At 34.2% G+C, this 15,460-nt stretch overlaps 2 protein-coding genes across 5 annotated transcripts; one reads left to right on the top strand and one right to left on the bottom strand.

Annotated features, from left to right (window-relative positions):
* Positions 1-560: 560 nt before the first annotated feature.
* Positions 561-4,332, top strand: LOC115968705. Of its 4 annotated transcripts, none has more exons than XM_031088184.1 (8): positions 561-766; positions 938-1,108; positions 1,463-1,596; positions 2,070-2,130; positions 2,248-2,383; positions 2,491-2,821; positions 3,314-3,442; positions 3,543-4,332. In XM_031088184.1, the coding sequence occupies exons 2-8, from the start codon at positions 1,101-1,103 to the stop codon at positions 4,001-4,003; spliced, it is 1,260 nt and encodes a 419-aa protein (XP_030944044.1). In that variant the 5' UTR covers positions 561-766; positions 938-1,100; the 3' UTR covers positions 4,004-4,332. The 4 variants fall into 4 exon arrangements, with proteins under 4 accessions (XP_030944044.1, XP_030944045.1, XP_030944046.1 ...); XM_031088185.1 differs by having other exon boundaries at positions 1,031-1,108; XM_031088186.1 differs by lacking the exon at positions 938-1,108.
* Positions 4,333-10,599: 6,267 nt separating this feature from the next.
* Positions 10,600-12,054, bottom strand: LOC115966287 (U-box domain-containing protein 26-like). The gene has a single exon (XM_031085545.1). It carries the CDS (start codon positions 11,876-11,878, stop codon positions 10,625-10,627), a length of 1,254 nt encoding a protein of 417 aa, XP_030941405.1. The 5' UTR covers positions 11,879-12,054; the 3' UTR covers positions 10,600-10,624.
* Positions 12,055-15,460: the final 3,406 nt, after the last annotated feature.

Raw genomic sequence — 15,460 nt, forward strand, 5'->3', positions numbered from 1 at the left:
CAATTAATTTTTCTTCTTTTTTTAAGTTTTTCATATCCAAATATATATTTTCTAGTAGACATTTCTAATCAAACAATATATTTATAAAGACTAAAATAAAAAAATAACTTTCAAATGTATAGCAAATGAGAAATAGAACTTGATTTATATAAAAAGTATTGTTGTAGTTTCACTGAACAATAACAAGTTTTTAGCAATCTCAAGCTACATAAATTGAAAAAAAAAATAAACATAAGCAAAACAAAAATTTAAGCACAGCCATAACACTGACACAAGACTTATTAATAAGGCCCACCCACCAAAAAAAAAAATAATAATAATAATAAAATGAACAAACAAACAAACAAAACAAATCCTATCTATAACTAAAAAAAAAAAAAAAAAATGCAGACTTTAAAAAATAATAATAATATAAAAAAAAAAAAAAAAAAAAAAAAAAAAAAAAAAAAAAAAAAAAAAAACCTTGATGGCCCAAACTTAACGCCCAGTCCAGGGAGGGTCCAGGCAGCCATAATGATAAACAAAGTTACAAAACCAGCCAGGGAGGGCCCAAACAAACAAAGTTATCTTAAGTTCTTAACAAATAAAAGCCCAAATATTTATAATTTTATACCTGATTCCTGAACCTCAGAACCTGATACGGTGGGGTGAGGTGAGCAGTTGAGACTTGAGAGAGGCGGAGAGCAGAGAATCAGAGAGAGGCTGAGGCGGTTCAGCTGGAGACTGGAGACTAGAGAGAGGCGGAGAGCAGAGACTAGAGAGAAAGGTAAAATTTTTAGGGTTTTGAGTGGATTTATTTGTTTTGATTTGTGATTGTTTTGTGGTTAATCTCTTAGATCGGATTTGTAGTTTATCTGGTTGATTTTTGGTCAATGATTTTGTTTAGAACCAATGTTTAATAGGATTTACCAAAATTTTTGTTTTTTTTGGTTAAAAGGATGTGCCAGATTATTTTTGTAATTCATTTGAAACTAAATCCTCTACTACCCGGTTGGTTCTTTTCTAAAATTTTGGGACTTGGGGGCCTTAGGCAATTGCCTAACTCGCCTAAGGGAAGGGCCGGCCCTGCTTGAAGCAATCCAAGTCTGAGAAGAAACAGTATGACCAGGTATAGTTTTTCACTTTATTGAAATTTCTTTTAATTTTTGCTTTCAAATTTTGTAGCTTTAATGTATTGGTACTTTGGTTATCTATATAGGGTGAAAAAGGTTATTATTTTTATAAATTTTATATAATAATTTAAAAAAAAAAAAAAAAAACTACATTTTTTTGGAATAATGATAAGAATAATAATTGATTTAGAATATGACATTCCTCCACATGTTTAGTTGATTTGAAAACAATTGATAAAAAAAAATGAAATATTTGTGAATTCACTAAAATTAATCTTAACCAACTCCAGCTCAGAAGCCAGAATCAGTTAGTTAGCTTATCATTTCATTTTCATTTCGCAAATTGACAGTGCCACCACAGACACAGACGGGCGAGTGAAGATGGGGGAAGAAGAAAAGAATTCTCTTGAGATTGAAATTGAGAATCGACCCGCTATCTTCGTCCTTGGATCCTCCAATGTTGGCAAACGGACCCTCCTCTCCCGTATGTTCCTCTTTTCTTTTTTCAATTAAAAGAATTTTTCTTTTGATGATAATGATATATATATATATATATATATATATCTGGGTATTTTATTTTTTATCTTTACTATGTATCTCACTGCTTCCTTCTATAATCAATCAATATTAATGATTTACCTAATATAAACCCTATAACTAACCTAACTGCTAATTCTTTTGCAAGATATTCTTTATTCTAGTCAAGTGGCTCATTGATTTTGTATTCGAATTTATATTTTTGCCAATTAAGTTTTAAACCTATCTATCTTTTTATCTGCATCATTCAGTAGTCCTTGAACTCACTTGTTGTTTAAACTGAATAACCAATCTACTAATGCTCCTAATTTAATCACTGCCTGATTAATTTTGGATGATTTCAATTGTATATTATCACTTGTTTTTAGGATTACTCTCTGTGGATTTTGAAGAGGCTTCTGATTCATCTTCTGATTTTAGGATTACTCTCTGTGGATTTTGAAGAAGCTTCTGATTCATCGTCTCAACTTTGTTGCCATGGGTAACATTCTTCTTCAACATTCTTACTCTATGTTACTTGTATTATTATTATTATTATTAATCTAAAAAGATTTGCTAGAACACAAATAAATGGTGCTTAATAGATATTCATCAACAGCTGGACTATCAACACCAAGTACTACACGGCTGACGTTTCTGTATGGATGGCTCATCTTCATGATGCCTTCTCTATTGGGACATTGCCAATGTTTAACCAGTTGGCTGCCTTGGTCATGGTTTTTGACATGAATGATGTTAAACTCTTTCCCCTTTCGCATCTTTACATTGCAAATTCTTTGATGTTTTATGCCAGTGTGATTTTTTGATGCACTATATCTCTCTGTTCATTCGTTATGTGCAGTTATCATCTCTTGTTGCCCTTAAGGATTGGGTAGCTCGCACTGATATTCAAAATTTTGAAATATTATTATGCATTGGCAACAAGGTGGATCTCCTTCCAGGGCATCCAGTTCATGCTGAATACAGAAGACACCTGCAGAAGCAGCTTGGAGATTCCTCTGCTGATCCTTATGCAGAGTCTACTGAATATGGAATTTCAGAAACTGAAGGAAGTAGTCTATTGGGTGACGAAGAACCTTCGTGCGAGATTAGGAGGTCTTGTTTGGAATGGTGCACTCAACATAACATTGAATTTATTGAAGCTTGTGCTTCCAATGCTGATTTTGACAAGTGTAAACCCATTCTTTGCCTTTAGTTGCAATTAGCTATTTTGCATTCCTTATATTGCCTTTATATGTTGCAATTAAGCATGTATACAAAAAGGAGCAATTTGAGATACCTTGCTCAATTTCAAAGATTTTTACTCAGTCATAAAGGTAATTTGCACTATTAGTTTTACTTCAAACTATAAGCCATAAATTCTATAGAAACTGTACATGATATGAAAGACGACCATACTTTTGATGTTGCATGGACATCATATTTTGATTGAAGTTTTATTTTTTATATTGATAAAGAGGTTTACATAGTAGATGGAATTACATGTTTATTTTATATTGGAGTAAGAAAGAGCATGATGGGGTCTTCTCTACATAACTTGATGGTTTTTCAAAATATTAAGGGACTGAATTAGGTATAGATTATGTGGTTTCTTACATACGTACGTGCATACATGTATGTATGTGTTTGTGTTCAAACTTATATAAAGAAGTTGTTCTTGACAGGTTTATCAGTTGATGGTGATTCACAAGGAGTTGAACGCCTCTATGGTGCTCTTTCTGCTCATATGTGGCCTGGAATGATTCTAAAATCTGGCAATAAGATAACTGAACCATCATTACCTGAAAAAGAAGGTTCCCCTCTCCCCTTCTAGAAAATTATAGAGTATTGCTATTCAATTTGAACTTTTATTTGCTAATTACATAGCTAAATTTTTTCATCCCCTCTTCTCAGAGTTATCTTCAGGAGAATCTGATTTTGAATTTGAGTATGAAATCCTCTCTGCTGGCTCAGCTGAACCATGGGATGACACAGATAAAGGATGGGTTTCTGCAAATGCTGTTACCCCATCCTCAGAGATGGCAGGGTTTGTTGCTCAAAATAGCTCTGTCGTTGAACGTGCTCAAGAGAGTGGAACCAGATCTGATGAAGAAAAGCCTTCAACTTCAACGGCGTCATTGCAGGATGAGAATGACCAGGGTGTGATACCAAATGCATCTGAGCAAGCCATAGAGGTGGATGAGAGTGCACCTTTTGAATTAGAGGATTTGGAACGGTTGATGTCCGAGATAGGGAATGTGCGTGAAAGCTTGAGATTGATGCCTGATTTTCAGAGGAGGGAAATGGCAGCAAAGCTAGCCATGAAAATGGCTGCTATGTTTGGGGGTGAAAGTGATAATGATGAGGAAATTTGATCAGGGAATGGGCTTACAATGCTTTGGACTTCATTGAATTTTGTTCTTAGTGTCATTCATGATCTTATGTTGGGAGGGCATGAGCTGTCTGTTTATGTACAAAGCATCTCCTGTGTTGCTATTCTGCTCTCTGATTCTCTTGTCACTGCACAACATGGTTAGTCATGGATTAATATGCCCGTGATGTGCTCAAAGAGTTAAAGCCCAGATTCTCCAAAACATTGATACAAATATAAATCCTTGTAGAGGTTGCGTGATAATAGTTAAATGCTTTCATATGTAGATTGACATTGATAAGAAAAATTAGCCAAATTTTGCTTGTCTTTAAATTGCCTGTATTGCCTCTGCATTTCCTGAGTTTTTGTGCATGAATTGATGATGAAAGAACTAAGGATATCTGTATTGCCTTCTCATTCATTTTATCTAATACTGAATGTTTACCAGTTAGAGGTCCATGTCTAAAAATTTTTTCGCTCTTCTATGTGCAAATCAAAATCAAGATTAGGTAGAGTGTTATCGTCTAATGTTTTAATTATATCAGATAAAAGTAGGTTTAATGCTTGTAGTAGTGGAATAGTGGTATTGAGATTAGTGGCTGAAAAGAGAAGTCAGAGGTCTGGTACTTTGGGAGTGGTAGGAGGAGACTAAGGTGAGAGAGTTAGCAAAATATTACAAAATGAGAGTGACATGAACAATAATTTGGAGTTTAGAGTGTAATATCTATTATCGAGTGCTCTTTTAATCATGGAGGCCAAGAAGAAGATTTGGGGTGTAACATGCAGGCTATTGTATACAATGTTACTTGAAAACCGAAATTTTCACACCCTTTTTGCTTTTGTGTTAAAGTGGCATGGGAGTGTTGTGTGAACTCTTTTTAAGGAAATTTTGATACCTGCAAAAAAATTCTACAAAAATTATTTAAAAAAATTAGATTGTCAAGTGTTGAGAGTAATTGCAAATCTTCATTCTAGGCACAGCCGATTATATCAGGCCATCACAGATATACAGAATAGGACTGTTATTATATTCATTACGACTATTTTCAACCATCTATATTGTGGCCCAACCTAAGCAACCAGCTTGATATTTAGGCCACGTTTGGCCTGGGCACAATTAGTCAACTAGTTCAAGTCAAGTTGAACCTCTCATTGTAGTCCATTCATTTAATGGGCCCATAATAATGATAGTTAACGTGTCATTAAAATTGGTTTCAACCAGTTAGTCAGTTACGTGTCATTAAAATTGGTTTCAACCAGTTAGTCAGTTACGTGTCATTAAAATTGGTTAATTGAACTTCGTTTGTTTAGATCAAGGGCACGACACTGCCTTTGTAGTTTGTAGTTAAGGGTCTTTCCTTTTCTGCATGTTTAACGGCTGAGTCTTGATTTTCTGATTTCACACTCACCCACAAATTGGGAGGAGTTCATGGAAATATGACCAGTTTATTGCAAAGGGTGTTGAACTGAGTTTTATGCATTAGTTTGGTAAGAATATCAGCAAGGTTGCTATGGAAGGGGACAAACAGAAGCTGTGAGGAACTCGAGAGCTACTCTTTCTTTCACAAAAGAAGTTTTATGTTGTTAATATAAAATTAATTACATTCATTGCAATGTCAGTTTGTAAATTTTTTTTAGTAAAATTGATTGTTTTAACATTTATCTTATGTAAAATGACTAATGTATCATTTTTTTTTTTTCATGTTTTGTAGTATAATTGTAGTAGTTTTAACAGCTTTCTAATGTAAAATTATTAATGCATCAATTTTTTTTTCTTATTACTCTAACGGTCTAACATCATATTTTTAGCAATTTAAGAAAAACGCTAATCTCATATGCGATATATACTTCAAAAGGATTAGCTTAGTCACAAACTCACAATTACGACTTCTTGTAGTTCTTTAGAGTGCCCAAATTTGAACCAATATATCCCAATGTGAGACTCAACAAATACACATGCAACAAATACTCTCAATTAATTTAATGTTGGTATGTGGCATTATAATCTCTTCCCACTTAAATTTACGGCATCCTTGTTAAGGTTCACGTTGTAGGCTAATATCTTTGAGCCTATAGGTGCTTGCCTAGTTGACTTTGATATATTTTTAATGACCTAATTATAATTCAATATCAGTATGTAGCATGATAATCTCCCTCTCTTATATCTCTGGCGTCCTCGTTAAGGTTCACATTGTAGGACAATATTTTCAAGCCTATAGGTGGTTACCTAGTATACTTTTGATATATTTGTGATGATCTAAGAGTAAGTATTAGTCACATTTGCGTTACACCCTAAAAGGATTAGTCTAGTCACAATTTAGATTCTTTGTAGTTGTTTATAAACTCAGGTAGACTTGGTTTGTGCTCAATGATGGACTAAGCACACACCCACACAACACATACTTAACTAATCTATAATAATAATAATAATAATAATAATAATAATAATAATAATAATAAGTAAATCTGAGAGAAACTCAAATTAAAATTTCAAATTAGAGTTTCAATTTTGCGCCATATGTCCTAAATTATTTATTTTTGAAGAGTTTTATTTCTTAATTCTGGAATCAAATGTGAGACCACATAATAAATATTCATTCAAATAAGTTATTAAGTACAAAAATCAAAAAGTCTAAAATAAATGAATTGTAAAAAAAAAAAAAAAAAAAAAGTGCTTCACAATATTTTTTTTTTTAGATGGATAATTTACATTTTATACTTAATTATATCCTTACAAAATTTTTCAAAGAGTTAACAAAATATAAAAATGACTATCAGTAGTATTTTAATTATATATATAATTATATTATACATCTTATTGTATATCTTTAAGTATATTTATGTATGTAGGGCGTAAATGATTTATAGGCCAAGCCGAGGAGGATTATGGCCCAAGTTCAACAAAATAGACTTTGGGTACCGCCGAGGGTAGTTCAGTCCTCGGCAGACCCAAAGTTCCCCCTCGTAAAGAAGGGTAAAAATGGTATAAAACTGAAACTCGGAAAAAAGATCTAAAATATCCGGGGAAAGCTGCAGTTATTATCATTTAATGTTCTGAACCCGACAGGGCCGCATTTTTTGGCTTTTACAACCACCCCCAATGACTTTGGGGGGATAGACTGATGGGACAAGTATCAGCCTTGGAAAGATTGACCCTACACGTGGATGAAGGATAAATGGATACAGGCGAATATAAAAGGAAAACTAAGTAATCTTGGGAAGGGGCTGGGAAAAAATGGCCAAGAAACGAGAGCCTCCCAGCCCACCTCCATGAGAAGTACTCTAGGGGTGACGATCATTTAACCTTGTATGAACCCCCTGAAAAACCCACCGCCTATCGATCAAGGCCTAGCCTTTCAAACCCACGCTCTACAAATGATATTGTTAGGGCCGTTTTACGTGCGAACCCGACACTGTTACGGTCCGCCACGAATCGTGATCCTACAATGTATATGCATGGAGTTACAAGCTAGTATAATACTAATACAGGACATCACAATAATTCATTAAATTAGAGTGTACTTAAGGATATATTTCTAAATCTAGAAAAGTAGTCCTCTTTCATAAAAGTTTTATAATCTTTTACAAAACCTAAACCCCTTTTTTTATTTTGTATTTAGAGAATTAGAAATAGGGACAATACATATTTATTTTTTAGAAGAAAGAAAATTTGTGGTTTCTACTGTTATGATTTTTTTTTTCTCTTAATCTTTCTTATTTATTGACTAGAATATATGTATATCTATAAAATGGAATAGAGGGAGTATTGGTGATGACCTCTCGTTATAGCTAAAATGTTAGTGCACTTGTTTATAAAAGCATGATCAATGCAGCTATTGGGGAATGTCTTGAATGGTTCCTGCAATCGTTGGGATGTTCAATAAGATGATTAGAATGGTTTTGATGAAGCCTTAGATGGAATATTCTGGCATTAAGTTCATCATGCAGATTAGAAATTTCTGTCTACTACCAATATAAAACTGTCATTCAAAGGCCATCTCTTTACTCCAATACCGGCAGTAAAGCCTATAGACGGAGAATATCCTTTGATCCATTTTCCTTCACTGTCCCAATATAAACTTTCACACTCGCCAACCCAAATTGCCTATAAGCAGAATCTGTTCAATTTCACCCATCCCTCTCTTTGCTTATTCCACCTTTCGGGATTTACTTCAACTTGTTTGAACCAAGTTGTTCATCACAACAGCAAGAAAAGTTCACCATTCGAACAAAACAATGGATATACTTACATGAGTTCGTGATTGCAAATTGGTTTTGTGAGCAATACAATAAAAGGAAATCATTTTTCTTCCCTTAAAATTTATTTTACCATTGTAGGCGGGGTTTTGTTGTGCGCAAATTATTTATTCGACAACAAGAGATTTTAATAATTAAATCAATTGACACACTAAAACAAAATGTGAAATCTTTTGAAGTGAAGATCTTAAGCCATTTCTTTTATAAGCAAGTATTTTTAAAATATGAATCAAGTGATTCTTTCATCAGCTACTGCTATTGACAATTTTTCTGATGAACAAAGTTTTTCTCATGTAATCTATTGAAGTGAAGATCTTAAGCCATTTCTCTTATAAGCAAGTGTTTTTAAAATATGAATCAAGTGATTCTTTCATCATCAGCTACTACTATTGACAATTTTTGTGATGAACAAGTTTTCTCATGTAATTTAAAGTGGCACACGTGCGCATGTAAACTCTGCCATCCAAGGGTATTCCAACTCTTCTCACTAGAGGTCGGTGGCTCACAATAGTTGACCTTGTCACCGACTCCTAGAGAGAGTAATCGAGTACCATTGACGGTGGCAATTTAAGCTCTGCATTTTCATGTGTATATTACAAAAGCAAAAATTTCTTCAAGAATAGCATGCAATATTTATGTTAAACGAAAAGAAAGCCTAGTTTTTCTTTGTCATTAAGATGAAGATGGTTTTTAACCCTAAACTCGAATATACTGTCACCAAAAAAAAATAATAATAATAATCCACCTAAGATGGATTATTATTATTTACACCAACTCCTTTACATTTTTCATTTTCTTCTGCATCTTTTAAACTGTATTCTTTACACCAACTCCTTTACCACTACCACCTAAATTAGGTGACGCTTTTTTCTTACTTTCTTTACTTTTTTAACCCAGAAAACTAGACTTTACTTTCATCACACTTTACCCTATAAAACCAAATTACAAACGTTTAGAAAAGAACCTAACTGGGGCAGTAATCAATAGCTTATAATGGAAAATCCAACAATATGCCAAAATTCAAAAGGTTAAAGAGGGACGTTTGAGAGTGTTGGGTCCCAAATGCTGGATATCATGAGTGTTTCAAAAGACAAACGTTGAAGTTCTTGTGACTAATATTAGAGTAGGAACATAGTTGGGTTTGGCATGTGAGCACTAGTAGCCATCAACAACAACGAAAAAAGAATAAGAACAAAGCCATGTGAATCCATGGTTTTATTCCAAAAACATGTGACTAGTACTGTTTTTATCTTCTAAATTTTCAAGCCACAAAAACTCTTGCTCCACTCTTTTTAAGTAGGTCCTTTAATAGAGAGAGAGAGAGAGAGAGAGCTCCTGCTTATTACTACTTTGATAGCATATATGCCATAATTCTATTGTAGACCCCTGGCTTGCACGCGGGGCATTTGTGTGTATCAATCTTTGTCAGTCCTAGGTCAAACCAACTCAAACACCTCCATTTACCTCTCTATACAGATATAATTTCACGCACACTCACTTCAAAGTAGGAAAATTATTAACAAAACATTCCTGTTATCTTACTTGAACACAACCCTTTTTTTTTTTGTTGACCCACGTTTCTGACTCCTCTAACTTTCAACTAAGCTTATTATGGCATTTAATTGCGTTCAGGGCTGGTCTATCGTCTATCATCTATGTACTACAAAATTTCAGCAATTCCAAAACCAGCCAACTAGGCCAATTTAAAGCCTCACATCTAGGATCCCAGTCAAACACTTCAACGTTCAAAATCTGATATTCAGGGAAAGCAACAAGCAATGAAACATGTGTCACACCCAACCCAAGTATTCAAAAAAAAAAACTTTGATTTTAGATTTGCATATTGCTCAATTTGCTCAATTACCAAAACACTTTCTTTGCCCCATAATGCCATATCTTCCCATTTGCATTATTAGTAGAAGTGTCTATCATCAACAAGTGGTGGCAATGGCAATGAACATTCATTCTCCATATCAATCCCACACCCAATAAGCATAAAGATTCCACAAAACAAATGAACCACCAACCACACACTAATCACCATTATCAGTCTATCAATACAACACAAAACAAAACAAAATGGCCCCCACTAAGTAAAGAATTTTAAATATAATAAATAAAAGCAGAAAAACAAGAACAGATCTATCTTTTCATTTGCTTTTCAACTTTCCAACAAAAATTCTTACATACAAAATTACATACAGAATTACAATTCACTATATACTAATCTAAAACCTCAATTATCATATTTTTTTTTCCAATTTTTTTCTTATACTAACAACAAAGAAAAATTGAGACCGGATTGACAAAAAAAAAAAAAAAAAAAAAAAAACATAATCTTAATTTTTTTTTTTTTTTTTTTTTCATTCTAAGAACAACAAAACCGTATCACAACTTCACTGCAAGGAAAATCGTCCGAATTTCCGATAGAATCTTCGGGCCACGAATCCCGAAGAAGCTTCAATAACAGCTGAGCCTTTCTCTTCGCTCTGTCCGTACAATCACTTTGTACTAGCAATAGCAACTGAGTTAGTACTCCTGCGGCCACCGCGTCTCTCTGGCTCATCTCCGATTCGGAGCAGAGCGAGAGAAGAGCTCCCGCAGCATATTCGGTTGCGCGGTCGGAGATCTTCAGTATTATCTTCACTAGTAGAGGAACGGTGAGCGCGTGCGCCGCGAAGGCTGCGCATCCTGCGGGAACTCGACACAGCAATTCGATTGTTGCGAGCGCTCTCTCCGCGTCGCATTTTTCGAAATCGGATAAACGGTCGATTAGAGTCTCGGCTGCTCCGGCTGAGACGGCCTTGGTACGAGTCTGCTTCACCAAGCACAAGGCGAATAAGGCTTTGACGCCGATTTTGAGTGCGCGCGGATACGAAGAGATTGGATTCTTCATGATTTCGATCACGCCTTCGAAGATTTCGTCGACATTGCTGACTTGAGCTCGGAGCTCCGGCGACCGAGTCCCGGCGACTACGATTTCGATCAACGCGGCCGAGTTGATTCGGACATCGATCGAGGAATGGAAAAGCAAGCGCGATAAGTAAGCGATTCGGTCCGAATCGGAAACGACCGAAACGCACTCCGATTCACCGAGCGGGAACATGACGAGTAGCGCGAGCGACTCGTGGCTCAACTCGGAGTCCATATTGGCAAACACAACTTGCAGAAGTATTTCCCGCGCGTTGAGAGAGGAAATAACGGAACGATTCTTGTCCGAGTCACGAGCGAGTCCCCTGAGCCGACGAAGCGCGGTGAGGCGCGAGTGAGTCGCGTTGGACTCGGACGAAGCCTGAGTGAGTAGCGAGCGAACCAGCGCCGGGTCAGCAGGCTGTTTGGGAGTGGGAATACGCTCAACCCCAAGAGAGCGGTTAGCGACACACCAATCCTGGATAAGGCGACGGAGAGTATGGTTGGGGATAAGAGTAAAGTCGGTGAGTGGAGCTCGTGTAACCGGACACGTAGTATTGCCGGTAGCGACCCAAGACTCGATGCTAGCTCGGTCGTAAGTCTGACCGGTACTGACGGTGACCGGGTCACACATAAGCTCGAGCGAAATCGGACACCTGAAATGGTATGGAATCTGAACCCCCAAATCCAACGGCTCTAAACTCCCAGGCATTTTGGAAATTACTACTCAGTGGGTTGGTTTTGAATAGAAAGAGTTTTGTTTGTGTTGTGTGTTTGATAGTACCAAAAGTGTTAATTCTAAGAAATGCTAAATCTGAGAGCTCTGCAAATTCTCTTTTAACTTTGTTACGCTTTGCTTTCTCTTATACGAAATGAAAAGAAAACATAGGGACATACCCAACAGCTGGAGGGACTAACCTGACCAGACCCTGTCTTTCCCTGCCCTTATCTGACTCTTTTAGCCACACGTGTGGTGCCCATTTTAACTTGAGGACCTAACCCTGGTTAAGGGGAAAAAATATATATATAGGTTGGTCAAATGAAATGTGCGACTAGTGGGTCCTACATATTTTCAGCCTAAAATTGAAAATCTTACTTAACTCCTGTTTACATCACTGTATTAACAAAATCCAAAAAAAAAAAAATCTTGGAAAAATCTTTAATTTATGATATGAACCAGAGGGTGGAAAATATGCAATTATTATACTTTGAAAATATTTACTAATTATTCAAAATCTAGAATGACAAAAAACACACCACTGTTAATATAGTAGATCGTAAGTGATAAAAAAAAAATGATAAATTCTAGTAAAAGTAATAGACAACTCATTCTACCCTATCACTTAAGACAATTATGATAAAATTTGTGTCTTTTTATGTGTCATTTTATCACTGTTTTAAGATTTGATTGAGCATCATTAATTATGAGTGGTCTTTGCTCTGGTGCCCTTGTGGTTATGTAGATTGTTTGTGATTTCTTTTCACTCTTTTTTTACTACTTTCATCTTTTGTAATCAATTGTTTTTTTTTTTTTCTCTTGACTGACTCACCTTTTTTTTGTCTAATTATTTTCTTTGACCCTTCTTTTTAATAGAGATTAACTTTCACTATTCTCAATAAATCTGTACCCGTGATTCAACAGGAAAAATCAGTTAATTATAATTACTTTTCTCAACCTCTCAACGGGCTGTTCCCCAATGTAAAAGCACCAAAGGCCAAAAGACAAGAAAATTTTGTTCAATTTGAAACCCTTCAAATATGTTAATTGGGTGAAGAAAAAAAAATCTTGATTGAATTTTATGAAAAGAAAAGAAAAAATACTTTGTGCTTTTAACTACTTTATAAAAAGTAAAAATATTTAAAAGTCATTTGTTTAAATTGATAGACAAGTGGGTTCCAAAAATGTAATCATACATATACTTAAAGTACCTTTTATAATTAATATATTAATAAAAAAGTTTTTTTTTAAAAAAAACTTAAAAGAAGAAGAAGAACTAAAGGAACTTTGAGAAATATCCATAACAAAAGTTTGTCAATGGTAAAAGTTTCTTTTATGCTATTTCTTGTATTATAAAAGGCAAATCACGTACTTAGTCTTTGCCTTATGCTAGTAGATAATTTTTTAAAACCATTTTTTAAAAATACAATTGTATTTTTGTTTAGTTTATTTTTTAAACAAAATATATACGTAAAATATGATATACCAAACTCTACTTTAATTGAGATTTTGATCGATCCACAAAATTATTATGTGAGTAAACATTTAAAAAGTGAAATCATAAGAAATTAGGTTTTATTATCAAGTATAGACATGTGGACAAGATATCCTCTTGTTAATTCATTTCCTTAAATATCATGTGTTTCATATCCGGTCAAAAATGGGAACAAAATTAGAAGATTCAATTAGAAAGAATCCTTTTCTATTGAGTCATTTTCTTAAATGTATGTGTAACAAATTCGGATAAAAATATGAAGAAATTAAAGGATTCAATTGAAAGGAATTATTTCTCCTAGATAATAAACAATATAAAATATTCATGCCATTTAAGACTCTAGTTGAATATGATTTTCTATTATAGTAGATTTGGCACTCTATTTTGCAATCAAGTCATGGATAATAAAAGCTTAAATCGCATAAAAGATCAAAACTTGTTTCTTAAATTGGGAGTCAAAGGCACAAATGAAACAAAACTTCACATAAACTTAAACTATCAATTAAAAAGGAAGTGAAGAAAAATATCAAAAGTTGTCTTTTAAAATTAGGAGTCAAGGGCACAAATGAAATGAAACTTCACATAAACTGTCAAAAAGAAAAAGAAATGTAGAAACATATCAGAACTTGTTTCTTGAGTCCAGGACACAAATCAAAAGAAACTTCATATAAAACTGTAAAAATGAAAAGGAAGTGAAGAAAAATCTCAGAACTTGTATCTTAATTAAATTGGGAGTCAACAGTCAAGGGCACAAATGAAAAGAAACTTCACAGAAGCCCTCGACGAAAAAGGGAATGAAGAAAAACGTGGCGTACAAAAGAGATATCGTGAAATAAAAGGGACAGGAATGCAAAGTAGATATGATATTTAATTAGGTTTCAATTGTCTGTTATTAGGTAGTGGGTAGTCAAAGGTCAAAGATGAACAGATTACAAAGGAATGTGCGGGTCCAGGTTGTCTCTCCACCTCTTTATTTGGGCTCAATTTTTCTCTTGTCGATAACATTAACACACCGTGGTCTCTCGACGAGTGGCTCTCTCTACTGGGTCCCACCATAAGTCGACAATGTTTATATAGACATTCATGTGTGACCCGCCAAAATAATTTCTTAAAAAGATTTAATACCCACAAAGAAATTTCAGTTAACTTAACTGATAGCAAACGCTTTAGTTTCTCAAAAAAAAAAAAAAAAAAAAAAAAAAGATAACAAACGCTTCATTTATTTTGATGAAAAATATTGTGTAAAAATAGTTTTTTTATTTTATATTTTTTAGTAATTGGTAGTATCAGAATAAATGAGCCTCAGGAAAACTAGGAGAAATTACAATAAACTCATCTGTGATTTGACTCGTTTTCATTTTGTCTACTTGTGATTTAAAATTTAATACTTTGTCCACCTAAACTTTAATTCGTTTGCTCTCTGTTATCCACCTCACCCTCAAACATTAGAAAACACACAATTTTATTAAAAATCAAAACATAACACAGATAAAAAACACGAACTATTGAAATTTTTCCTCACGAACCCTAGAAATACAAAAAACCCCATTCTACATCTAATATTGAAATCCTGGTAATGAAAGACAATAGAAAAGCAAATTTTAACACAAAAACATAAAAGAAAATGAATCAAACACCTCTCAAGAAAAACTCTCAACCATTTTTCTCTCCAAGATCATCATCCAAAATACTACATAGTAGAGGAAAGTTCCCACCCAGTTTCATTAGTCTACTCCTCTTCATAGTACTACTATTTCTAATACAAGGAGAAATGAAACAAAGAATATCTCAGGTTTGTCATTCCAACTTGGGTTTTGAATCACACTTTGAGCATTGATCTATTAGGTCCAATAGTTGAGTTTGTGGCTTATATGTATAAAATGAATTTTGTTTTGAATCTTTTGTTTATTGAGAAACTTTATCAAACACCACAAAGGCAGCAAACATTTCATTCTCGCAACAACCCAAAAAAATTAGCAATTACAACAAAAAATTACATTACACAATTTTTTAATAGAAAACCGCAGTAATTACAATGACCCAAACAGTAACAACCTAAAATCAAAGGATGACCTTAGTGA

Source organism: Quercus lobata, chromosome 11 (assembly GCF_001633185.2).
Source record: "Quercus lobata isolate SW786 chromosome 11, ValleyOak3.0 Primary Assembly, whole genome shotgun sequence".
NCBI lineage: Eukaryota > Viridiplantae > Streptophyta > Magnoliopsida > Fagales > Fagaceae > Quercus > Quercus lobata.

Bases quoted from the DNA above. Each gene is read 5' to 3' on its own strand.
- LOC115968705 (XM_031088184.1), top strand. The intron at 2,384-2,490 runs GTTAAACTCTTT...CGTTATGTGCAG, and splicing joins TGGTTTTTGACATGAATGAT to TTATCATCTCTTGTTGCCCT. The intron at 3,443-3,542 runs GTTCCCCTCTCC...CCCTCTTCTCAG, and splicing joins ATCATTACCTGAAAAAGAAG to AGTTATCTTCAGGAGAATCT.
- LOC115966287 (XM_031085545.1), bottom strand. From the start codon at position 11,878: ATGCCTGGGAGTTTAGAGCCGTTGGATTTGGGGGTTCAGATTCCATAC.